The 27,007-nt window shown below is 48.1% G+C and overlaps 1 protein-coding gene across 1 annotated transcript in view; it reads right to left on the bottom strand.

The window, feature by feature from the left end:
- GRAMD1B (GRAM domain containing 1B) overlaps positions 1–27,007 on the bottom strand; it is a 188,129-nt gene that overhangs the window by 42,110 nt on the left and 119,012 nt on the right. The window contains 2 exon segments of the mRNA XM_039913485.1: positions 4,742–4,906; positions 8,741–8,951. Coding sequence (XP_039769419.1) covers positions 4,742–4,906; positions 8,741–8,951 — 376 coding nt within the window.

The raw sequence follows: 27,007 nt of genomic DNA, 5'->3' as shown, positions 1-27,007 counted from the left end.
TTTGAAGGCCAATAGTGAGGAGTTCTTGCTTCCTGCTAAGGTTGATGGGCAACCACTTAAGACTTTTGAGGAGGGGGGTGACATGCCGGAGTGTTTCTGTAGAAAGGTCATCTGGGCAGCAAAGTGAAGTATAGACTGAAGTGAGGAGAGACAGGAGGTTGGGAGGTCAGAAAGAAGCTGATGCAGTAATCCAGTAGGGATATGATTGAGAGACCTGTACCAGCAAGATAGTGGTTTGGATGGAGAGGAAAGGGCAGACCTTGGCGATGTTGTTGAAGGTAAGACTGGCAGGTTTTGGTGACGGATTGGACGTGTGGAGAAGAATGAGAGAGCGGAGTCAAGGATGACACCAAGGTTGCAGGCTTGTGAGACGGGAAAGATGGTAGTGCTATCCACAGTGATGGGAAAGTCAGGAAATGTTAACCAACCTCATCTTCAATGACACTCTCCTCTCCTGGTTCTCCCCCTATCTCTCTGGCCACTCATTCTCAGACTCCTTTGCAAACTCCCCCTCTGATGTCTACCTAACTGTGAGTATCCCCATGTCTTCAACTACCATCTCTATGCAAAGGATTCCCAAATCTACAACTCCAGCCCTGATCGCTCTCCCTCTCTGCAGTCTCACAATTCCTCCTGCCTCCACGACATCTTACTTGAATGTCCAGTCATACCTTAAATTTAACATGTCCAAAACAGAACTCCTTATCTTCCCACCCAAACCATGTCCTCCCCTGAATTTCCCATCACTATAGACAGCACCAACCAACTTTCTTGTCTTACATGCCAGTAGCCTTGGCATTATCCTTGACTCCTCTTTCTCATTCAATTCACATATTCAATCTATCACTAAATCCTGTCAGTTCAACCTCCACAACATCAGTAAAATCTGCCCTTTCCTCTCCATCCCAAACTGCTACCACGGTAATCCAAGCACTTATCCTATCTCCGTCTTGGTTATTGTATCAGTCTCCTTGCTGATCTCCCAGGCTGTTGCCACTCCCGAGTACTTGACGCTGCCTACCAGATCATTTTCCCTATAAAAATGTTCAGGCCATGTTTCCCGACTCCTCAAGAGCCTCCAGTGTTTGCTCATCTGCCTTTTACCATCAACTTTAAAGCACTCAATCACTTTGCCCCTCCTACCTCACCTCGCTATTCTTCTATTACAATTCAGTCCTCACATTTTGCTCTTCTAATGCCAACCTACTTGATCTTACCTTGATCTTATCTATCTCACTGCTGACCCCTCGCCTATGTCCTGCTTCTGGCCTGGAACACCCTCCTCTTCATGTCTGACAATTACCCTCCCCACTTTCAAAGCCTTACTGAAGAAACATCTCCATCAAGAGACCTTCCCTGTCTAACCTTCACTTCCTTTTCTACCACTTCTTTCTTTGTTGCCCTGATTTGCTCCCTTAATTCACCACCCCCTCTGCTCCAGCCCCACCATACTTACGTACATAACCATAATATATACTTATGTTAATGTTTATCTCCCCCTCTAGACTGTAAGCTCACTGTGGGCAGGGAATGTGTCTGTTATATTGTTACATTGTACTCACCCAAACGTTAGTACAGTGCTCTGCACATGGTAAGCACTCAATAAATATGATTGGTTGATTGATTTATCGATTGACCAACCCAGTGGAAGCCCACTCCCAGTTCCCCATATCACTGAAGAGTAAGCAGGGAAGTGGAGGAAGATTTCTGTTTGTTGAAACTCAGATCCATGGAACAGCTGGGGGATTCCCCCAAGTCAATGGCCCCCAGGGCCATGGGGAAAAGGACCCAAGCCCAAGGCCTTCCCATGCAGCACTGGTTTGGCTAGGAAGCTCTCCCTCCTCTTGACGATGCTCCCTGGAGCTTCAGAATCATCCGAGGGGCACCCAGCCCAGCCCCTTCCCACCAAGCCCTACTGTTACCAAGAAACTCCTCTGCCAATCTCCCAAGACTCTGCCCCTTTACAGGGCCTGTGCAGACACTCAGGGCTGGCAGGGACTCACTGGACCAATCCTCTCTTGGAACAGCCATCAGCCTCTCCAGAGGGTCAATCTCTGGATACCCACCTCCTGGGAGATGGGTGGCTGGCTGGCACGTGCACCTATCCTCTGGCACAGTGTGGGCTGACCTCCCCACAGCCCCATGTCCCTACTGGGGAAGGAGTAAGGACTAAGGAATTAACCTGAAAGTTCATTGTGGGCAGGAACTGTGTCTGTTTACTGTTGTATTGTACTCTCCCAAGTGCTTAGTACAGTGCTCTACAAATTGTAAGTGCTCAATAAATACGACTAAATGAATGAATGAGCGAGCCAAAGAGGTTCTACCATCGCTGAACACAGAACCAGAGGGGTGATTTGGCCCATCCCTGGCACAGTCCAGAGGGAATCAAGATACTGACTTCAACACCCACCAAGATAGCCAAAGGCATCTCTGGACTCCTCCCAGCCCCCAATCAGAGGAGGTGGGACTATAGAGATGGGGGCTTTTCCTATCTAACAGGTAATAATAATAATAATGTTGGTATTTGTTAAGCGCTTACTATGTGCCGAGCACTGTTCTAAGCGCTGGGGTAGACATAGGGGAATCAGGTTTTCCCACGTGGGGCTCACAGTCTTAATCCCCATTTTACAGATGAGGGAACTGAGGCACAGAGAAGTTAAGTGACTTGCCCACAGTCACACAGCCGACAAGTGGCAGAGCTGGGATTTGAACTCATGAGCCCTGACTCCAAAGCCCGTGCTCTTTCCACCGAGCCACGCCTACCCCTCCCACCCTATAATCTCTGCAATTTCTGTTCTTGAGGCCTCGTCTTCTCTCTCCTTAAAAGCTCTCACCCTCAGCCTTAACCTAGGGGCTCTGGGCCTTTGTCACCCCCAGCCTCCTTCAATAATTGACATGGCTGGTGCCCGGAATTCCCAGGTTGGTGCCCACAACAGAAGGACACAGTCTGGGGCAGGGAAGCCTGAGAAAGTCCCAAGCCAGGCCAGGGACCCTGGGGCCTGGTCTCCCCCACCCAGAATTGAATACCCCTCTTTGATCCCTAGAATCTGATCCCCTTCACTCCCCTTCCTCCAACCCCACCCTTGTGGAGAAAGGGCACAGGAGGCAAGGAAACGGAGCCAGGAGTGGGGGAGGAGGCAAGGATGGATTCTAGGTGAAGATGGAAGTGACTGCAGCATCATCAGAGCCACAGAGAAAACGGTTAGGGAAGCCACCTTCACCAACAGCCTAAAAGTCAGGGAAACACTTTCTGCTCTCCTTCAGGCTGGACCAGAGAACCCTAGGGAGAGCTCAAGGACCCAGCTGGCTCTGTCCACCCGGGGGGAAACCCACAGCTCAACTAGGATTCAGGACCAAGTGCACACGGGGGGACGGGGGGCACTGGTGCAGCCATGGAAGGGGAGAAAGAAATGGCTTCTTACTTTGATCAGGTTAAGTCTGTCATACTGGAAAGAAAAATCAAAACAATTAGAACTGGAAATGGAAGAAAAGTGAAATAGAGTGGAGGAGGGTGGTTGAACCATGAGGGATGGGGAGAGACTCCCAGAGCACTCCTAGAGCCAGGTCCCCTGGGTCACTGGGTAAAGGCACATGCTAAACACCCACTGGCCAGGGCATGGGGTTTGCCATGACTTCAGGTAAAGCAGTCCTGGAGGGGAACCTAGCAATCTATGGCTAACTCTTCCACTCTAAATCACCTACCCCTGAAACACCTTGGCCAGAGCTGTAATTCAGATCTATAACACATCCAAGGCACCAGCTTTCAGGAAGTGCATCTAATGTCTGCATACCATTTCACTTAACTAGAATTATGCCCTGAATATGTCCCAGTCAGGTCTTTCATGAGGCATCTGGGATAGGAGTCTCTGGGGAAATTGGGATCAGTCCTCCCACTGTGTGGGTCTGTCAGAATCAAACACAATGAGGTGGCAGAAGGAATGGTTTAGCATGGATGCCTGGCACTAGACATGGTGGGAGTGATGAAGTGAGGGTTTTGTGAAATGTAAGGTCCCTTGGGAGCATAATCCCCGAGTTACAGAAGACCTCACTGTATAGGGCTGTAAAAAGATATTCCGAAAGCCCTTTCATGTTACTGCTTTCGTTTTCATTCATCCTCCAAACATCCCAGAAGAGGCAGGCATTATTATCCTCCTTTTACAGATGAGAAATGGATGCCCAGAAAAGTTAGGGGACTCGCTCAAGGACACCCAGCAGGCCAGGGACAGGACTGGCTCTGGAACCCAACCAGGTCACCTGACTCCCAGGCCCATGCTCTTTCTCCTAGACCACATGGCCACTTTGGGTTTCGAAGGTATGTGGGGACCACGGGGAGGCTCCAGTCCGATCCTCCCCCGTTTCATCCTTGTCTCATTTCTCAGTCAAATCTTAATTTCCCAGGTTGGGGAACCAGCCCCGGGGTGCCAAGGAGAACAGGCCCAGGAATCTGGGGACATAGGCACCCGCCCTTGCCTGCACCTGATGGTCACGCAGTTCTCTGACTTCGGACTAGACTGGGCCTGGACAGGCAGCCAGAGGTGGGCAGCGGCCGGAGCTGGGCCACATTGGAGAGGGAGCTGGACCCATTTTCAGTCTGCCACCATCCCAGTTGCCAGGGCCAGAGTTCCCTGGAGGTGGTGATTTCTGCTTCTGTCAAGCCTCCAGTCCCACCCAGCCAGGCTGTTGAAGGAAAGAACCGCAGCGGGCTAACAACACAGCCTTATAAATAAGGACTAGCACTTACCATCCCACAAAAGTTTTCCACTTGCCCAGCGAGTAAACCGAATGGCACTGACATTCTTTTCGGCTGCACCGCCTGCTCTGTTACTCTCCCAGGAAGCTGGAGGCAAGGGGGCAGAGCCAGCCTGCTGCTACAGGCTACCGTCTCCTTGAACAACTGGCTCATGGCCTGTGAGGTGGAGCAAACAGACTCAGTTGCTACTCTGGCAAGAGAGGCTCAGACTGTCTACACCTAGGCCTCGCCCGCTGCATCAGCTGTTGCTTCCCTTCCTGTTGGTGGAAGCAGGCCTTGGAGAGGCAGCAGAGGTTTCTTCACCCTGACCGAGCCTGCTTTTAGCTGGTGAGTGCTAAATCGGGTTGGTGGGCCTGGCTGCAGATCTTTGTGTGTATGTATATGTGTGTATATGTGAGCTACGAGTGGGGACCAAGGAGTCTGCCCTACGCCTCACCCCCATCCGCTTCTGGTCTGCCCCAACTTTCCCAACTGTTCTGAGCCCACTCATGGTGCCAGCAAGAAGAAAGGCTGGGGAGGCAGAAGGAAGGATCCCAAGACCACTCATCTCTCTGTACCCATGTGGCTGAGGTCCTGAGGAGGGCACTGGGGGCAAGTGATGCCACACTGAGTCCAAGCGTAAGGGAGTCCTCCTGGGGGCTGGGCATCAGGTTTGTCTTGTTTGGAATCAGGGCTGAGAGTAAAGTCTCTCTTGAAAACTGAAATTGGGACTGATTCCCAGTACTGGTATGGACACAGTTCTACCAGAGTCATGTGAATCTCCAACGCAGGGTCTAATGGCTGGCTGGGCTTGGTTGGGGGCTCTGAAAGGAGTTGCTGACAGAGGGGAGACAGGCTCTTCCCCAGCCCCACTGCCAACCCCACTCCCAAAATCCCTGAGCTTGCAGTGGGTGCCATGAAAACAAGGCAAAGTGTGAGCCTCTGGTTTGCTGGGCAGAGAGAGGGGAAAGTCTGGAGGGTCAGGTGACTAATATCCTCATCATGTGGCTACGGAGATTTCTCTCCAGCCCAAGAACAGGGTTCTGAGAAATGCTAAACGACCGGTACTGTGATTCCCTCTGGTGGTAAAAAGGCATCACGACAAAGTGGCTGGGTCCAGAGGAGAGGAGGTTGGGGAGGGAGGGTAGTCCTCATTCGGGAGGGAGAGAGGATGGTCACCACCTCTGGTGTCAGACCTCAAGTCCAACTCTTAAACTGTCCAGGTGGGAGAGCCCTCAGAACGGTCAAGTCATTTCCCTACCTCCAGACACTTCTGCATCTAAATCAAGGTTGGGACCCCAGTATCATCTAGCGAGGCCTCTGGGGCAGGGCAATCAGCCCACCGGGGAAGGATTGTGAGGGGCTGTGCCTGGTGTTTGGTAGGGCTAGGAGAAATGGGAGATGTATTTACCTAGAGCTCTCCCTCCCAGGGCAGATTAAGGCTTTCCCAGAGTTGAGCAGAAATGCTCTCCCAGTTCTTCCCCTCCTCCTCCACTCAGGACCTTTCTGCCAGGGCTTCCCAAGCACCCTACTATGAGGAGCTCTGACTGGGGCTATAACCCAGGAACTTCCCCACGTTTCCCTCAATCTCCCTGGTGATCGTAGCCCCTCTACATCACTCCAGTCTTTCCATCAGCCTGCGGGCTCTGGCTAGGCTTGCCGGGGAGGAGAGTGGGTAATAATCACCACTTCCATTCCCCTGCCTACTGTTCCATGGCCCCAAGCCACCCAAGATGGCTTCTCATCCTATACATCAAGCCAGGGGCCCTGGCAAGGCTCAAAGGAGCAGTTACAGGTCTCAAGAGCCCTCTCAGCTGGGAAGTTCACCCCTTACAGTTAATCCAAATTCCTTGATGCTCCCTGTGGATCAGTCCTCCATGCTGATCTCCTGGGAGCCAGTCACCTTCCTCCTACCAACAACTCTCAAGAGCTCAGGATTGCAGTCCCTCATCTTCTCTTCTCTGTGTGAAGCAAGCCCAGGTCCCTACAAGTCCTGTCTCTCAGCCCACTCTCACTGCACTGCTGCCCAACAGGGTCCCACATTTGGTGAGTCTTAGACGGACTGGATCTGAGCACACCTTCCCTTACTGACACTGTTTCAGCCAGGGGCCCCCATATCCAGGGAGCCCTAGATGGGCTGGGGCTGGGTACCTTCTCCCTCACTGGACACAGCCCTAGCCCATACCAGGCCCTGGCCATTCAGGCTGAACTCTTGGCATTCCCTCACCAGGGGTCTTTGACTGCCTGCACTCTGCAGGGCAGGTGCAAAGCTAAGCCTATTAGTTAGAAAGAGGATATCAAGGGTTACAGACACTAATGTGCCATAGAAAAGCCTCCCAGTGAAATTCTCCACCCCCTGTAGACTCAGAGACCACCAGGCATCAAGATCTTATCAAAATGCCCAGGAGATGCCCTCTTCTACATCTTTACCCTTTGTCTACATCTTTACCCCTTGGGTAAGGACGGAGGCAACAGAGTCACCAATCCCACAGGAAGGAGAGAGACATTTGGCAGTTAAATTTCCTCTGGAGATAAGATGAGGCTTGGGGAATACTTGGCAAGCCTAGAGGACTGGGATGGGAAGCCCGTGGTGTCAGGGCCCCTGTGACCCCAGGCAGACCAGGCCCAGAGGGGAAAGACAGAAGGAGGACACCTGATGATGGGGAGATGTTCATGAGACTGGGGCAGTCAGAGGAGGGAAAGAGATGACGAAACAAAATGTCATCGGGTGGGGAATGTCCCCCAGCAGGGGCCAGAACTCCACCTTTTCTAGAGTTAGGGGAGCAGAGTGGCAAGTGGGGAGGTTGAGAGGTTAGCCAGGCCCAGGAGTTGGGGAGGAAGGGCCAATGGTGAAGAAGTGGGCAGGATGGGGCTCTGAGGAAGTCCCTAGGGCTGTCTCAAATTGGTGGAAGCCTGTGACTGACAGACCAGTTTCCCGCCACCCCCCCCCCCCCTTGATTTGCCTTCCTGAGGCTCCCCTGGATGCTCTGGGCTCTGCAGGAATGCAGGAGCTTCTACCATCCCTGTCCCGGAGGGAGGTATCTGGGGGCAAAAGATCATGGGGTTACAATTGCCCCATTCTTCAACAAGGGCTAGATGGGGAACTGGTATTTCCCAGCCCCTGAGCTGCCTAGGGCCTGTAACCGCTAACCTTTGCCCCTTGGGTCACACATTAGGAGAATGGCAGGCCCCAGTCTGCATGGGGCAAAGCCAACAGCCTAATGAAGTCCTTATCACCCTGGCTGGCTTGAGGATCTCTCCATCATTGACTCCCAGGCTCCTGCTCTAGCTGTTGGCATGCAGGGGAGCTATGGTCCTCGCCAGCCTCTACAGAGAGCCTCCTGCCCCTGGAGTCCACCCTTTCTCTTCTGCAGGGTAGAGGCTCTCTGCTTCCTTAGCAGTCGGACAGCAGGGCAGCCAATAGGATTCACAGGAGAACCTGGCTTCGTTAATTTCCCAGGTGGACAGGAGGCACCAAGCATCATGGAAGTTTAGCTGAGGATGGGTGAACCACTGTTTTTGGGTGTCTCATTGCCTTGGGGCTTTTCCCCATTCTGTGCAACTGGGAGCAGGGCATCAGTGCATTGACCCAGTCTGTAGAACTAAAACAACACTTAAAGGACAAAGCAAATTTGAAAAATTTGATGATGCTTTCTTTTAGAGAGACTCACATGTTAGGTTTTTGGTTTTGTTTTTTTTTCAAAAAAAAGTAAACCTTTCACCCTTACTGTCCCTCAAGAAAGCAAATTGTATAAAAGTTTGGCTGAAAGGCTTGGTCTGAGAACCATTTGGCTTGTTGGTGACCACTGCGGGAACTGCACTGTAGGCACTGCACTGGAGGTGTGGCACTAGAGGCACTTTGCTGGAGGCATGTACTTAACTGTACAATAAACAATGCACTGGAAACATGTCCCTGGAAGCCCTGCACTGGAGGTTCTGCAAAGTGCTCCATCCTTCCCTCTTGTCCCCCAAACCCATGCCAGTGGGTCCCAGGCCAGCCACCAGCCTCACCTTGGAGTTCTTGCCGCCACTTCGGCCCGACTGGGAGGAGCAGCTCCGCTGGACACCCTGCTCTGGCGTGGATGGAGATTTATCCGAGGAGTGATCCGAGCCCTTCTCCACCATGGCGTCACCGTCGGGATTCTGCGGCGTGGGTGAGCGTGAACGTTTGCGGAGGATGGGGGAGCAGGCAGGCGTGCTGCGGTTTGAGTTACTGGCAGTGCTGTGGGGGTGGACACAGGGAGAGAGAGACACAGAGAGAGAGAGAAAGAGTAGAGTTAGGGGCAGGCCGCAAGGAGCTAGCTAAGGAGGAGTAAAGGGAGGAGCCTTCCGGAAAAGGATCACATCAGGGGAGACTCTCTCACGATTGACTTGGGGGAGCAATATACCACTGCCCAGCCAGAAGAGACTACTAAACAGCACACAAGACAAGCATGGAGTAGGAAGTAGGTTCCATCTCTAAGATATCTTTTGCAGGGGTTTTGCAAATGTCACCTCAATCTTCTCTGACTATTCCAATCGAGTTACACCCAGTTCCTGGGGGCATGAGCTTCCTGGAATCCACAGCATACGATAATCGGTGTAGAGATGAGCTCCTGGTTCCACCCACCACACCAATATCAATATCAGTACTGGCTCATAAGCCACTCACACCAATGTCTGTGAAAATGCCTGGGCTTCTTGGAAAAGGATACGTCTAACTGTCGCCACTACAGTCCATTTTCACTTCAACCTACTCAACCTGCTGTTTATGCTGCCATGTGTGGGGAGACTCATATGGCATATAACATAGTTAATAGTCCACCACCACCTCCCTGGAATTATAAAACATGTTTATCCTGTGTAAATCAAAGCCCTTCTGCATCAACTGCCTAATCTCACCCTGTGAGGAAAGGAGGGGCAAGATTAGTTGCATTTCACAGATAAGGAAATCCAGGCCCAGTGAGGCTAAGTGACTTGCCCTAAGACATAGAGCAAGGAGCCTGAATCGCTACCCAGACTGCGCAGCTCCCAACTCAACAATCTTGCACTGGAATGTTGCTGCACGCACTGGGAATGTTGTTGCCACTGAATGCTATTTGAAGAAGAGACAGTGCTGTCCACCAGTTCCAAACCTATCCATTACTGCACGGTTTCCACCTTATTGCCTGAGGACCCATTCCCAACTGCAGGGCTAAATTAGCACCAACCCGTGCTCTGCTTCTACCTCCTCCCCCATGATGAGAAAACAATACAAATTTCCCCGTCGAGGGTGGGGATGGGTCCCTACTAACACAGTGTTCCTCTGCTATCTGAACCCCAGCATGCCCTGGACATAGCCACTCAGAGCAGGCCTGGTATCCCTCCTGTGAGCAGGAAGTGACCTGGCTGTGGCCTCTGGTCCAGAGAAGGAGACAGTACAGGTAAAGTACCACCCTGCACCCTGCAGAGGTCTGGAGGGACCCAAGCAGGGGGCTAAGACTCTTCCATCCCATACCCCACTATCTTCAACCTCTTTCTCATAAATGACTCCTTTCCCTCAGCCTTCAAACATGCTCAATTCTCCTGCCCCCATTTCCCAGCTCCCCTTTGGGTCCAAATTCACGGAAAGAGTTGTGCACCCAAGCTGCTGTCACTTCCTCCCCACTAACCCTGTATTATTATTAACAGTAATATTAGTAATAATATTTAAGAAGCATCTATGTGCAAGGACAGTGCTAAGTTCTGAAGTAGATTCAAGATAATCCAACTGGACACAGTCACACACAGAGGGAGGAGAATGGATACCTTGTCTCCATCTTACAGATGAGGAACAGAGGTACAGAGAAGTTAAGTGACTGCCCATGGTCACAGAGCAGAGCCAGAACTGGACCCACAACTCCTGATTCTCGAGTCTGTGCTTCTTCCATTAGGACATGCTGCCTCCAACTACAATCAGGTTTTCTTCTCTTTCACTGCACAAAGACCTCACTCTCCAAAGTCACCAATGACATTTTCAAAGCTAAATCCAATGAGCTTCACTCTGCCTTAAGCCCTCATTACCTGGGCAGCCTTCAACCCCGGGGAACGTCCTGACACAATCCTCTCCTATTTCTTCTCTTACCTCTGGGTTCTCTTCTTCTGACCCTCTATCACTGGATACCCCAAGGTTCAAGTCAGGGTCCCTTTCTCTTTTCAAACTACCCTCATTCTCTTGGGGAGCTCATCCACTTTCATGGCTTCAACTACCACCTCTATGCTGGAAACTCCACAACACTTATGTATGTATCTTTAAATTACATATTATAAATTATTTCTTTACATTGTCTATGTCCCCCGTAGATTGTAAGCTCACTGTTGGCAAGGAACATGTCTACTAGCTCTGTTTTACTGTACTCTCCCAAGAGCTTAGTACAGTGCTCTGCCATAGTAACAATCAGAAAATACACTGATTGATTGACTGATGACTTCCAAATCCACCGCCCTATCTCTGATCTCTCTCCACTGCAAAATCACATCTCCTCCATCTTCCAAGACATATTTGCATGGCTGTCTCAATGGAACCACAAGGTCAACATGTCCAAATCTGAACTCACCTGACCTTTCCAAATGCTCTCCGCATTTAACTTTCCCATCACAGCTGGTAACACTATTATCCTCCCATTTCTCAAGTCCATAGCCTTGGTATTATCCTTGACTCTCAAACTGTCTCCAAATCGCCATATTCTGTGTCATCAAATCCTGTTGATTCTTCTGCACAAAATCTCCAGAATCCACACCTTCCTCTATATACAAATGGCCACCACATTGGTCCAAGCATTTGTTCATTCATTCATTCATTCATTCAAAAGTATTTATTGAGTGCTTACTATATGCACAGCACTGTACTAAGCGCTTGGAATGTACAATTCGGCCACATATAGAGACAATCCCTACCCATTGATGGGCTTACAGTTTAACTGGGGGAAACAGACAGACAAAAACAATAGCATAAATAGAATAAAGGGGATGTACATCTCATTAACAAAATAAATAGGGTAATAAAAATATATACAATGAGCGGATGAGCACAGTGCTGAGGGAAGGAGAAGGGAGGGGGGAGAGCAGAGGGAAAGGGGGGGAAAGGGGGCTTAGCTGAGGGGAGATGAAGGGGGGGACAGAGAGGGAGCAGAGGGAAAAGGGGAAGCTCAGTCTGGGAAGGCCTCTTGGAAAAGGTGAGCTCTCAGTAGGGTTTTGAAGAGGGGAAGAGAGTTAGTTTGGCAGAGGTGAGGAGGGAGGGCATTCCAGGACAGTGGGAGGATGTGGGCCAGGGTCGATGGCGGGATAGGCGAGAACGGGGGATGGGGAGAAGGTGGGCTGCAGCGGAGTGGAGCCTATGGGGTGGGCAGTAGAGAGAGAGAAGGGAGGAGAGGTAGGAGGGGCCAAGGTGATGGAGAGCCTTGAAGCCTGGAGTGAGAAGTTTTTGTTTCGTACAAAGGTTGATGGGCAACCACTGGAGGTTTTTTAAGAAGGGGAGTGACATGCCCAAAGTGTTTCTGCAGGAAGATGAACTGGGCACTGGAATGAAGAATAGACTGGAGTGGGGAGAGACAGGAGGAAGGGAGATCAGAGAGAAGGCTGACACAATAATCCCAGCCGGGATATTATGAGAGCTGTACTAGTAAGATAGCCGTTTGGGTGGAGAGGAAAAGGCGCATTCCATTCCTGTCTGCTGCATCAGTCTAGTATCTCAAGAGAAGATCTCTTGCCTTCTCTCAAAATCCACCCCCTTCACCTGCACATTCAACCCCATTCGACCCCATCCCTTTGCACCTTAATCAAAACTTTGCCTCTTCCTTTCTTCCCTTTCTAACCTCCATCTACAACTGTAGGCTCCCCAGTGATTTCTTCCCCACTGCTTTCAAACATGCCCATGTTTCCCCTATCCTAAAAAAATCCACCCTTGAACCCATGGCTCCCTCCAGTTATTGCCCCATCTCCCTAGTACCATTCCTCTTCCAAACTCCTTGAGCGAGTTGTCTACACCCACTGTCTTAAGTGCCCTTCCTCCAGTTCTCTCCTTGATCCCCTCCAATCTGGCTTCTGGCCCCTTCACTCCACAGAAACTGCCCTCTCAAAAGTCACCTTTGTCTTCTTGCCAAACACAATGGCCTCTACTCCGTCCTAGTCCTCTTTGACTTCTCAGCCACCTTCAACACTGTTGACCAACTCCTTCTCCTGGAAACATTATCCAATCTCAGCTTCACTGACACTAGCCTCTCCTGGTTCTCCTCCTGCCTCTCTAGTCACTCATCCTCAGTCTCTTTCATGGGCTCCACTTCTGCCTCCCAGCCCCTAACTGTGGGTGTCCCTCAAAGTTCAGTTCTGGGTCCACTTCTATTCTCCATCTACACCCACTCCCTTGGAGAACTCATTCGCTCTTGTGGCTTCCCAAATGTATGTGCATGATTCCCAAATCTATATCTCCAGCCCTGCCACTCTCTCTCTCTCTCTCTCTCTCTCTCTCTCTCTCTCTTCAGTCTCGCATTTCCTCCTGCCTTCAAGACATCTTTACTTGGATGTCCCACCATAACCTCAAACTTGACATGTCTAAAAAAAAAAACAACTCCTCCACTCCTTACCTTCCCAGCCAAACCCTATCCTATCCTATAGATGGCACCACCACTCTTCCTGCCTCATAAGCCAGTAACCTTGGTATTATCCTTGACTCCTTCCTCTCATTCAACCCACATAGTCAATCCACCACTAAATCCTGTTGGTTCGACCTTCACAACATTGCCTAAAATCCACCCTTTCTTCTCCATCCAAACTGACAGCACGTTAATCCAAGCATTTATCCTATCCCACTTTGATTACCTTATCAGCCTCCTGCCTCTTCCCACTCCAGTCCATACTTTACTCTGCTGCCCAGATCATTTTTCTACAAAAACATTCAGACCATGTTTCCTCATTCCTCAAAAACCTCCAATGGTTAGCCATTCATCTCTGCAACAAACAGAAACTCCTTACCATCAGCTTTAAAGCACTCAATCACCTTGCCCCCTCCTACATCACCTCCCTACTCTTTTATTACAACCAGCTCACACTTTGCTCCTCTAATGCCAACCTTCTCACTGTCCTTGATCTCATCTATCTCACCACTGACTTCTCGCCACATCTTGCCTCTGGCCTGGAATGCCCTCCTTCTTCATATCCAACAGACATTTAGTCTCCCACCTGCAAAGCCTTATTGAAGGCACATCTCCTCCAAGCAGTCTTCCCTAAGTCATCTTTTCTTTTTCTTCAAATCCCTTCTGTGCTGCCCTGACTTGCTCCCTTTATTCATCCTCCTTCCTAGTCCTATAGCACTTACGTACATATCTGTAATTTTATTCCTTTATATTAATGTCTGTCTCCCCCTCTACAGTGTAAGCTTGTTGTGGGCAGGGAGAGTGCCTGTTATATTGTAATATTGTACTCTCCAAAGCGCTTAGTACAGAGCTCTGCACAGTAAAGCATTCAATAAATACGACCAACTGAATGACTGACTTGCCTCCAGCCTCCCTCTGCTGCTCAGATTATTTTCTAAAACATCGTTTTGCATGTCCCCCATGCCTCATAAACTTCCAAAAGCTCAGTACAGTGCTCTGCACACAATAAACACTTAATAAATATGATTGATTGATTCTTAGCCTCCCTTCTTTCTGACCTTGCACTTCAGTATTTATTCATGCCCAACCCCAGTCCCTGTATGTATGTAAATATTTTAATACGACCTAGAGGGCAAAGCTCCTTGTGGGCAGAGATCATGATGACTCTTCCTTTTGTTACACTCTTCCAAACACTTATTATAGTGCATTTCCCCGGTGGGGACCCCCATAAATATCATTACTCCTTCTCCTCCTCCTGATGAGATGGCCACCACTTTCAGCCAGGAAGTACTCATTGGAAGGGACTGTGTGGGTAATCCTGGACGTTCACTGCCTCTAGAAAGGACAACTTCTTCAGGAATGTTTCCTGGTAGTTTTAGAGGCCTCTAGGGAAGGAAATTCCAACATACTCCATGGTTTTCACAAAGTGCTTCCTCACAACTAACCTGAATACATCTTGCTGTAGAATGTATATTTCTAGAGGGATTTTTTCCTTTGAAATCTGCTTGAGGAAAGGCCAGTGCTATGCACTCTCCTAGTCATCTGAATTTATGCTGGACTGTCCCCCACTGGGTATGGACACCTTTATGTCCAATCTTCACATTTGCAACATCCAGCCTCTTGCCACCTCAAATCTTGGCACTAGGTTCTGCACTCAGATGAGGAGCCTCACTTTCATTCAATAGTATTTATTGAGCGCTTACTATGTGCAGAGCACTGTACTAAGCGCTTGGGATGAACAAGTCAGCAACAGATAATAATAATAATGTTGGTATTTGTTAAGCGCTTACTATGTGCAGAGCACTGTTCTAAGCGCTGGGGTAAACACAGGGGAATCAGGTTGTCCCACGTGGGGCTCACAGTCTTAATCCCCATTTTACAGATGAGGGAACTGAGGCACAGAGAAGTTAAGTGACTTGCCCACAGTCACACAGCTGACAAGTGGCAGAGCTGGGATTCAAACTCATGAGCCCTGACTCCAAAGCCCGTGCTCTTTCCACTGCACCACGCTGCTTCTCACAGATAGAGACAGTCCCTGCCGTTTGACGGGCTTACAGTCTAATTGGGGGAGACGGACAGATGAGAACAATGGCACAGGGATGAGGAAATGGAAAGAAACAATTAAGAAGCAAAGTAGGGGGCCTTTTGGGGGATTCACCACAGAGAAACATTCTAGGTTCAGGTGCTTGCTTGGAGAACTTCAGCAAAATGGCGTGGGTGATGACATCATACTAGGTCACCTTCCCTATGTAAAGCATGTAATATCCCATGAGTCAGAGTGGAGGAGTTGACTTCTGTCCACCTTCAGCAACTCTCCTTCCCTTAACACCTCTCTTCTGCCAGTCTGTTCTCTGCCAGTCTAGCTTCCCTGTTCCCTAGCACTTTCCTGCCCAACAATATCCCCCTTCCCTACCCCCAGCCGGTCTCTTGGGTCCCTGAAGGTGTCCGATTGTGGAGGATGGTCCAGCTGGGATAGAGGTAGATTTTGGGGTGTCCTAGGTCACCAGCCCTCCTTGACCCTCAGGATTAGCCCTTTGCTGCCTCGGTCAGGAGACCATCATCAGGTTACCAGGTTCAGAGCTGTGACTTACCCCAGAATTACGGGCAATTGAGGGGATTGCGGAAGTGCTCAAAGCTGTGCAGGGGGGTGTCACAGCTCCAAGCCAACTACCTCCCAGATGCTTTTCATTCCTCAAATCCCCCCCATCCCTCCATTTCCCCAGCGAATCTGAAGTCATCACAGTGTGGGTCATTGGGGATTGGCTCCTTGGGAGAGAAGTGTTGCTTGGTTTTTCATCAGATAGCCTGTTGGCCCATCCCCCGATCAAAAGGAATATGGCCTTAGACACCTTCGGCCAGTTATTTAATTTTCTGGGTCAGGCACCATGGGCTGTACTTCCTGCCTCTGAGACAAACAGACTCACAGGGACCTGGAAAAGGAAGACAGCAGTTCTGAAATACGTGTGGGGATGCAGTCAGGGTTCACTTGATATAAATAAGCTCAATTTGGGAGAGTTGGACCAGAACTGGGAAAGTAACTTCATCAGATGGAGTTCGGATGACACTTGAAGGGCCTTTTTGAGGGTTGTCGCTGGGAAATATTATCCAACCTTGGCTTCACTGTCACTTGTCCTCTCCTGATTCTCCTATCTCTCTGGCAACTCGTTCTCAGTCTCTTTTGTGGGCTTCTCCTCCACCTCCCACCTTCTAAGCTTGAGGGTATCTCAAAGCTCAAGGTCCCCTTCAATTCTCCATCTACACCCAACTCCTTAAGAGGACTCATTCACTCTCAGGGGTTCAACTACCATCTCTACGGGGATGATTTCCAAATCTGCCTCTCCAGCTTCTCTCCTCTGTAGTCTTGCATTTACTCCTGCCTTCAGGACATCTCTATTTGGATGTCCTGCCGACATCTCAAAACTAACATGTCCAAATCGGAAGTCCTCAAACTCTTTCCTCCTGCTGAATTTCACAGCACTGTAGACAAGATGGTTATCTTTCCTATCTCACAAGCCTGTAAACTTAGCTTATGTTTGACTCATTTCTCCCATTCAACCCACTTACTCCATCTATCACCAAATCCAGGACCTAGTGGATAAAGCCCAGGCCCGGGAATCAGAAGGACATGGGTTGGACACGCTTAGGCAAATCACTTCACTTCTCTGTGCTTCAGGTACCTCATCTGTCAAATGGGTATTAAGACTGTGAGACCCATGTGGGACAGGAACTGTGTCCAACCCAATTTGCTTGTATTGATTCCAACGTTTAGTACAGTGCCCGGCACATAGTAATTGCTTAACAAATACCTCCATTATTAAATCCTGTCAGTTTTACCTTCACATCTCTAGGCTCCACCTTTTCTTCATCACCCACACTGCTACGATGCTGATCCGAGTATTTACAATATCTCTCTTTGACGACTTTATCAGTCTCCTAATGACCTCACTGCTTCCTGTCTATCCCCACTCCAGTCCATATTTCACTTTGCTGTCTGAATCTTTTTTCTAAAAAAATTCAATCTGTGCCTCAGTTTCTTCATCTGTACAATGGGAATTAAATCCTACATCCTGTGACTTAGACTGGGAGCCTCATGTAGAACAGTGACTGTATCTGACCTGATTGATTTGTATCTACCCCAGTGCTCAGAACAGTACTTTGACACAGAGTAAGCACTTAACAAAACCATTAAAAAAAAAAAAAGCAGTGTGGCTCACAGCCTAAATAAGTGGGACAACTGGTATTGAATCCCCACTTTACAGATGAGGAAACTGAGGCCCAAAGAAGATAAGTGACCAACAAGTAAGTGACAGAGCTGGGATTAGAACACAGGTCCTCCAAATCCCAGAACTGTGCTCTTTTCATTAGGCCACACTGTTTATCCATGAGACAGAGAATGAGACTGACAATGAGACTGAGAAGGACCAGCTAGAGAGGAAAGAGAAGAAGCGGGAGAGGACTGGGTCAGAAAAACTGGGGAGAAGGGAGCAGTCCACAGTATTGAAGGCAGCCAAGAGGTCAAGGAGGATTAAGAAAGAGTGTTGGATTTGTCAAGGAGGAGGTCACTGGAGGCCAGTCTCAGAGGAAAGAAAGGGACCATTCAGTCAACGTCTCCCTTATACGTCAAAAACCTCATACGTCAAAAACCTCCGATGGTTGCCCTTCTATCGCTGCATTAACAGGAAACTCCTTACAATCAGCTTTAAGGCACTCAATCATTTCTTCCTTATCTAAACTCACTAATCTCCTACTACAACCTAACATGCACATTTCACTCCTCAATGCAACCTACTCACTGTCCCAGTATTTCATCTGTTTCGTTGATGAGCCCTCATCCTCCCTCTGACCTGGGACTCCTGACAGACTACCACTCTCCCCACCTTTAAAGCCCTCATAAAATCACATCTCCAAGAGGGCTTCCCTAAGCCCTCATTTTCCCTACCTAACCTCCCCTCTGCATCGCCTATGAATTCAGAACCTTACCCCTTAGGCACTATTCATCCCACTACCACTCAAGTACCTACCCTTATATTTTGCCCTATCTGTAATTTATTTTAATGTCTGTCCTTCCCTCTAGACTTTAAGCTTCTTGTGGGCAGGGATCTTGTCATGTCTATGATCTCTACTGCATTGTACATTTTATGCTGATGATTTCCAAATCTTCATTTCTAGCCTTGACCTCTCTAGGCTCACATTTCCTCCTGTCTTTGGGACATCTCTACCTACACTATCTGTTGCCGAACTGTACATTCCAAGCGCTTAGTACAGTGCTCTGCACCTAGTAAGTGCTCAATAAATGCTATTGAATGAATGCATGTCTCACCAACACCTCTCCCCCACTTCAAAGCCCTATTGAAGGCACATCTCCTCCAGGAAGCCTTACCTAAGTCCTCCTCTCTTCTTCCACTCCCTTCTGCGCTGTTCATACTTGCTCCTTCATTCATCCTCCTTCCCCCACAGCACAAATGCATATGTCTGTAATTTACCTATTTATTTATTTATATTAATGTCTGTCTCCCCCTCTAGACTGTGAGCTCATTGTGGATAGGGAATGTATCTAATATTATACTGTAATAATAATGTTGGTATTTGTTAAGTGCTTACTATGTGCAGAGCACTGTTCTAAGCGCTGGGGCAGATACAGGGTCATCAGGTTGTCCCAGGTGAGGCTCACAGTTAATCCCCATTTTACAGATGAGGTAATTGAGGCACAAAGAAGTGAAGTGCCTTGCCCAGAGTCACACAGCTGACAAGCAGCAGAGCCAGGATTCGAACCCATGACCACTGACTCCCAAGCCCGGGCTCTTTCCACTGAGCCACGCTGCTTCTGTACTCTCCCAAGCGCTTAGTACAGTGCTTTGTAAACAGTAAGTGCTCAATAAATATGATTATTATTAATGATAACAATAATAACCTCAAACTAAACACATCCCCAAAAAAACTCCTTATCTTCCACCAAAACCCTAACCTTCCCCTGTCTTTCCCATCACTGTAGACAATACCACTATCCTCCCTATCACATAAGCACGTAATCACATAAGCACGTAACCTCGGTGTTGTCCTCAACTCATCTCTCTCATTCTATTCACATATTCAATCTGTCACCAAATCTTGTAGGTTCTATCTTCATGACATTGTTAAAATCCACCCTTTCCTCTCCATCAAAACTGCCCCTACCCTAATCGAAGCACTTATCCTATCCCACCTTGACTACTACATCTACTTCCTTGCTGACCTCCTGGCCACCTGTCTCTCCCACCTCCAGTTGGTATTTCACTCTGCTGCCCCGATCATTTTTCCCAAAAGACATTCAGTCCATTACTCCTCACTCCTAAAGAACCTCCAGTAGTTGCCCATTTACGTCTGTATCAAACAAAAACTCCTTACCACTGGCTTTAACGCTCTCAATCACCTTGCCCCCTCCTACCTTACTTGACTGATCTCCTTCTACAGCCCAGCCCCCACACTTCGCTCCTTCAGTGCCAGCTTACTCACTGTGCCCTGAATTTGTCTATTTTGCCACTGAACCCACATCCTCCCTCTGGCCTGGAACTCCTTCCCTCTACACATACTCCAGACCACCATTCTCTCCCCCTTCAAAGACTTATTAAGTTCACATCTCCTCCAAGAGGCCCTCCCCATTTAAACCCTCTTTTCACCAGCTCTTTCTCCCTTCTGCATCATTTATGCACTACACCACTGGGCATTTTGTATTCACCCCACCCTCAGCCCCTCAGAACTTATGAACAAATATATAAATTACACATTATTTCTTTATGTTAATGTCTATCTGCGCCTCTAGACTATGAGCTCGTTGTGGGCAGGTAACATGTTTACCAACTCTGCTTTACTGTACTCTCCCAAGTGTTTAGTACAGTGCTCTGCACAAAGTTACTGCTCAATAAATACTATTAATTAAGTGACTGACAGAAACCAGAAGAGGGAAGTTGGAATTGCTGTTTTGCCTCCCCCGTTTAGACTGGGAGCCCATCATTGGGCAGGGATTGTCTCTGTTGCCGAACTGTACATTCCAAGCGCTAAGTACAGTGCTCTGCATATAGTAAGCACTCAATAAATACTATTGAATGAATGCATGAAAAGGAGTGGCAACAGTGATGTATACAACCTATTAGAGAAGCGTGGACAGGGTTGGGAGGGGGAGATAAGAGGTTTGCATGGTGAGGTGGGATACAAAGAGTATTTTTTAGAACTGGGGAGATGTGGGTATATTTGAAGGAGAGTTAGGCACCGGTAATGAATGTTAAAGAAGGAAGAAGAAAGTATGAAAATGTTTTAGAATGTGTTAAGTGATGGGATTGGAGGTACAGGTGATGGGAGTAAATTTTTAAGCAGGTGGGAGGTCTCCTCTTGAGACAGTTGGGAAGGATGAGAGAGTGGATGTACAGATTCAGGGGTTGGAAGGTGAGAGGGAGTTTTTTGGGGTGCTCACACCTTGTTTAGATGTTATTACCAATTTATCTGGCAAAATCATCAAGGACCAGTGGGTGGAGAAGTATGTTGGAGAACAAGAGGTTTCAGGGAGAGTTAAAGGTCAGGAACAGTAGGTGAGGGCAGAGGGCATGAGAGTTGGTGAGGAAGGAGAAGTAATGTTGCTGAGTGGAACAGAAGAGTTATAGCAGGTATGGATGAGTGTGAAGGGGCCAAAGTCAGCCCAGTGCCTGAATTTCCACCAACAGAGCTCCATGGCATGATGCAGGAGCAGAAGAAGCATGCTGTGGAGGTGATCTGGGGTTGGGGATCGGTGGGGCGAGATCACCAGAGGGGCAGGAGGGAGAAGGAGTTGAATTCAATGGAGACAAAAATGCCCTAAAGTCCACTTCCCTCATCTTGGCCATTCCCACTCAAAGCCAGAGAGGAAAGCATCATTAAATAGAGGAGCCAGGCTTTCCATCAACCAGGCCGTGCCAGGCTGTGCTCTCGCTCCCCACCCCAGGTCTCCAGCTTCTTCTGTTCAGATGCAGACTTTGGAACACGACCCACAGAACAGCTATGACAAACGCTATTTGCTGTTGCTATGGAGACCGAGGCCCATGACCAAACCCGGATGCTACGCTTGAAATGCCAAAATAGGCTGACCCACTTTCCCCCCACCACCTTTAAAGTCAACAAAATATAACTTGGCTTGGCCTTTTTAGGGCTCAAAGAGGGTCCAGAGAGCCTGTCCTGCCTATGTGTGGTTTGGAGCAGCTAATAGAGAAAAGGAGGGGAAAGGGAAGGAAAGGAGAGGAGATTCAGAGACACAGTTGAGCCTTCCTGGAATCACCCAGGAGACCCAAGTCCACCAGGTAGCCACCAAGGAGAACTGCAAACTGTAGACTGTCAGCTCCATGTGGGACAAGGTCCATGTCTAATTCTTTTTTTTTTAATTGACATTCATTAAGTATTTACTATGTGCCAGACACTGTACTACAAGATAGGTTGGAAACAGTCCATGTCCTACATGGGACTCCCAGTTTTCATCACTCCCATTTTCCAGATGAGATAACTGAGGCACAGAAGTGAAGTGATTTGACCAAGGTCACACAGCACACAACTGGAAGAACCAGGATTAGAACCCGGGTCCTTCTGACACCCAGGCCCATGCTCTATCCATTAGGTCAGGCCACTTCCTAGTTATGTACTCCTTTCCAGCACTTAGTACACTGCTTGGCACCCAGTAAACACTTAATGACTACTACCACGCCCCCTGGGGCAGTGCAGTGAAGAAGAAGGTGTTTACTGAACAGGAGGGGAAGAGGAGCAATTTCATTCTCTTTTAAAGGGGAAAATGGGCCCAATCACCGTTAGATAAGTTATTAATATTATGGATTATTCATGGATAATTTCCTTCTTTTTAAAGATCTCACTAGTTATGACCTTGCCACCCTGACCTGGCCCATCCTGCTGTCATGGCTCCTTCCAGACATCCAGAGCTGTCCATTCTCACTGCTCAGGCAAGTCCTGGGGCATCCTTCCTGTTACCTAGACTGGGCTCCAGCACCTACATCCATTGGGTATTATCTGTTACTTTGTATAATCTTGTATTAGCACTAATAATAATAATGTTGGGATTTGTTAAGTGCTTACTATGTGCCGAGCACTGTTCTAAGCGCTGGGGTAGATACAAGGGAATTAGGTTGTCCCACGTGGGGCTCACAATTTTCATCCTCATTTTACAGATGAGGGAACTGAGGCACCGAGAAGTGAAGTCACACAGCTGACAAATGGCCGAGCTGGGATTCGAACCCATGACCTCTGACTCCAAAGCCCGTGCTCTTTCCACTGAGCCACGCTGCTTCTCTATTATTCTCTACTACTCACTATTCACTACTATTCACTACTATTCCTCTCCTTCAGGAAGGCTTCCCAGATTGATTTATCTCCCCATGCTCTCAACTCCACTCTCTCCACTGAACTCAACTCCCTTGTTGCCCTGTCCTTCCACTGATCTTGTACTAAGTGGATTGGGAGAGTACAAAGTACAATCAAGCAGCAGCATGGCCTAGTGGCAAGAGCACAGTCTTGGAAGTCAGAGGTTATGGGTTCTAATCCCAGCTCCAGCACTTATCTGCTGTGTGACCATGGCCAAATCACAACTTCTCTGTGCCTCAGTTACCTCATCTGTAAACTGGGGATTAAGACTGGGAGCCTCATGTGGGACAGGGACTTTATCCAACCTGATTATCTTGTATCTACCCCTGTGCTTAGAACAGTGCTTGGCATATAGTGATTAATAAATATCATAATTATTATTACAAAAGAGTTGGTTTAAGACTTTTAAACCCTTTCTTAAAAGACCCATTCTCCTGCCTCTTGCCCCAAATTGATCTTGACATCTACTTCCTCAATTAAATTGAAACCATCAGGAGTGAACTCTCAAAAATCTCCTGCTCCTTTTGAGTTCCACCCTCCTCCTCCATTTTGACTTCCCATTCTTCACCTGCCTCTGCTTAAAATCTACTCCTTCCATCTGTGCCTAGGAGCCCATAGCTTCAAACCTTATTGAAACACTTGCTCCTCCCTTCTTTCTTCCCTGACCATCATCTTCAACCACTGCCTCCCAAATGACTCTTTCCCCACTACTTTCAAACATACTTACAAATGCACATCCTAAAAAAAACACAAAAAACTCCCTTGACCCCAAACCTTCCAATTATCTCCGCATCTCCCTCCTAGTTTTCCTTTCCAAACGCCTCAAGTTAGTTGTTTATACCCACTGCAGGACTTCCTCTTCTCCAATTCTCTTTTTTGACCTCCTGCAATCTGGCTTCCTCCCTCTCCACTCCACGGAAAATGTCTTAAGGTCACCATTAACATCCTTCTTGCCAAATCCAATGGTCTCTACTCCATCCTAATCCTCCTTGATTGATTGATGTTGGTATTTGTTAAGCGCTTACTATGTGCAGAGCACTGTTCTAAGCGCTGGGGTAGATATAGGGTAATCAGGTTGTCCCACGTGAGGCTCACAGTTAATCCTCATTTTACAGATGAGGTAACTGAGGCACAGAGAAGTTAAGTGACTTGCCCAAGGTCACACAGTTGACAAGTGGCAGAGCCAGGATTCAAACCCATGACCTCCGACTCCCAAGCCCGGGCTCTTTCCACTGAGCCATGCTGCTTCTCTCAGCTCTTGATCCTCGATCTCTCTGGTACCTTCCACCCCCTTTTCCACTGACTCATCCTCTGCTTCCCACACCCTAACTGTGGGGATCTTTCAAGGCTCAATTCTGGGTCCCCTATTTTCCATTGACATCCATTCCCTTGGAGTACCAATTTGCTCCCAAAGCTTCAACTCCTTCTCTATGAGGATAATTCCTAAATCTCTCTCTCCTGCCTTTACTACTCTCCTTCCCTGCAGCCTCACATCTCCTCCTGTTTTCAGGACATCTCTACTTGGATGTCCTGCTGACACCTGAAGCTCAACATAGCAAAACAGAACTTCTCATTTTCCCACCCAAACTTTGTCCTCCCAGGGACTTTCCCATCACAGTAGACAATATCACCATCCTTCCCGTTTCTCAGGCCCATAATTTTGGAATTTATTCAAACACATACTCAGTTTGTCACCAAATCCTGTCAGTTTGACCTCCACAACAGCTCTAGAATCTTCTCCTTCCTTTCCAGACACACTGGCCCAGGAACCTGTCATATTCTGCTTCAATGACAGCATCTGCCTTCTCACTGCCCTTCTGGCCTCCTGTCTCTCTCCTCATTCCAGTCCACACTTCACTCTGCTAACAGGATCATTTTCCTGACAAAATAGTTCTGCACCTATCTCCCCACTCCTCAAAAACTTTCAGTGATTGCCCATCTATTTCCACACCAAAACAATATTCCTTTCCATTGGTTTTAAGGCAATCAGCTCACACACTTTGCTCCTCTAATGCCAACCTACTTACTGTACTTAAATCTTGCCTCTCTATCCATCAACCCCTTGATCATGTCCTCCCTCCTGCCTGGGATTCCTTTCCTCTTTATAGCCAGCAAACCAATCATATTTATTGAGCACTTACTGTATCCAGAGCACTATACTAAGTACTTGGGAAAGGACAACACAACAATATAATAGACACATTTCCTGCCCTTAATGAGCTTACAATGTAGAAAGGGAGACAGATATTAATATAAATTACAGCTATGTACATAAATGCTGTGGGGCTGGGGAGGCGGTGGTAAATACAGGGAGCAAGTCAGGGTGACACAGAAGGGAGTGGGAAAAGATAAAATGAGGGCTTAATCAGGGAAGACTTCTTGGAAGAGATGCGCCTTCAATTAAGCTTTGACAGTGAGGAGGGTAACTGTTGGATAGCTCAGGGAGTCACGTAACTAGATAGCCATTTTACCCATCTTCAAAACCCTACCAAAATCACATCTCTTCAAAGAAGCTCTTTTGATTAACACCTCATTTCCCCATACTATTCACCTTTCTTTCTGCTTCACCTATGCACTAGGATCTATTTCCTTTAACTAGTTTGATTCTTGATTCATTCAATCATATTTATTGAGCGTTTACTGTGTGCAGCAGAGCACTCTAAGGACTTGGAAAATACAATTCAGCAATAGAGAGAGACAATTCCTGCCCACTCCGTGCTTACAGTCTAGAAGGGGAGAGACAGACATCAATACAAGTAAATAGGCATCATACTCACCCCACTCTCAGCCCCACAATACCTATGTACATATCCTGCAAATATACATTCCTACCACTTCCGCTATGTGCAATTTATATTAGTCAGACTCCCCCATCAGTTTCTTTCTTTTAATGGCATTTAACCACTTACAATGTGCCAATCACATATATTGAGCACTTACTCTATGTATGGCACTGTACTAAGTGCTTGAAGAGTGCAATATAAAAGTCACATTCCCTTCCCCAAAGAACTTACTGACTAGAGGAGGAGAAAGACATGAATAAAAATATAGTACAGATATGTATATAAGTGATGAGGGGCTGGGGGGGAGGTGAATAAAGGAAGCAAGTCGGGGTGATGCAGAAGAGGAAAGGGGGTCTTAGTCAGGGAAGTCCTCTTGGAGATGTGCCTTCAATAAGACTTTGAAGATGGGGAGAGTAATTGTCTGTCAGATATGAGGAGAGAGGGTGTTGCAGGGCAGAAGCAGGATGTGGGTGAGACGTTGGCAGCAAGATAGACAAGATCCAGGTAGTGAGAAGGTTGGCATTAGAGGAGCGAGTTGTAGTGGAAGAACAGAGAGGTGAGGTAAGAAGGGGTATGGTAATTGAGCACTTTAAAAGCCAATGGAGAGGAGTTTCTGTTTGATGTGAAAGTGGATGGGCAACCACTGGAGGTTCTTGAGGAGTGGGGAAACATGGACCAAACGTTTTGTAGAAAAATCCGGGCAGCAGAATGAAGTATGAAATGGAGTGGAAACAGACAAGAGGCCAGGAGGTCAGCAAGGAAGCTGATTCAGCAATCACGGCAGGATACATGCTTAGATTAACAGGGTAGCAGTTTGGATGAAGAAGACAGGGTGAATATTAACAGTGTTGTGAAGACTGAACTGAAGGATTTAGAGATGGATTGGACATGTGGGTCGATTGAGAGAGATGAGTCAAGGCAGCTTTGTGAGACAGAAAGGATGGTGGTACTATCTACAGTGATGGGAAAATGAGGGGGAGGACAGGGTTTGGGTGCGGAGATAAGAAGTTCTGTTTTAGAAATGTTAAGTTTGAGGTGTTGGGAGGACTAGAGATGTCTTGAAGGCAGGAGGAAATGCAAGACTGCAGAGTGGGAGAGAGATCAGGGCTGGAGATGTAGATCTGGGAATCATCCACATAGAGGTGGTAGTTGAAACCACGGGAGAGAATGAGTTCTCCAAGGGACTAGGTGTAGATGGAGAATAGAAGGGGAATTGAAGGACACCCACAATTAGCGAAGGGAGGCACATGAGAAGACTACAAAAGAGACAGACTGCAAAATGAGCAGCAAGGAAGATAGGAGAACAAGGAGAGGCCAGTGTCAATGAAGCCAAGATAGGATAATGTTTCCAGGAGAAAGGGGTGGTTGACAGTGTTGAAGGCAGCTGAAAGTCAAGGAGGATTTGGATGGAATAGTGGATTTTGCAAGAAGGAGATCATTTGTGACCTTTGAGAGGGAGGTTTCTGTATAGTGGAGGGGATGGAAACCAGATTGGAGGGGGTCAAGGAGAGAATTAGAGGACAGGAATTTGAGGCAGC

The sequence above is a fragment of the Ornithorhynchus anatinus genome, chromosome 11 (assembly GCF_004115215.2).
Source record: "Ornithorhynchus anatinus isolate Pmale09 chromosome 11, mOrnAna1.pri.v4, whole genome shotgun sequence".
Taxonomy (NCBI): Eukaryota; Metazoa; Chordata; class Mammalia; order Monotremata; family Ornithorhynchidae; genus Ornithorhynchus; species Ornithorhynchus anatinus.
Note: the sequence above shows the minus strand (reverse complement) of the source record. Positions and strands in the feature narration are given on the sequence as shown.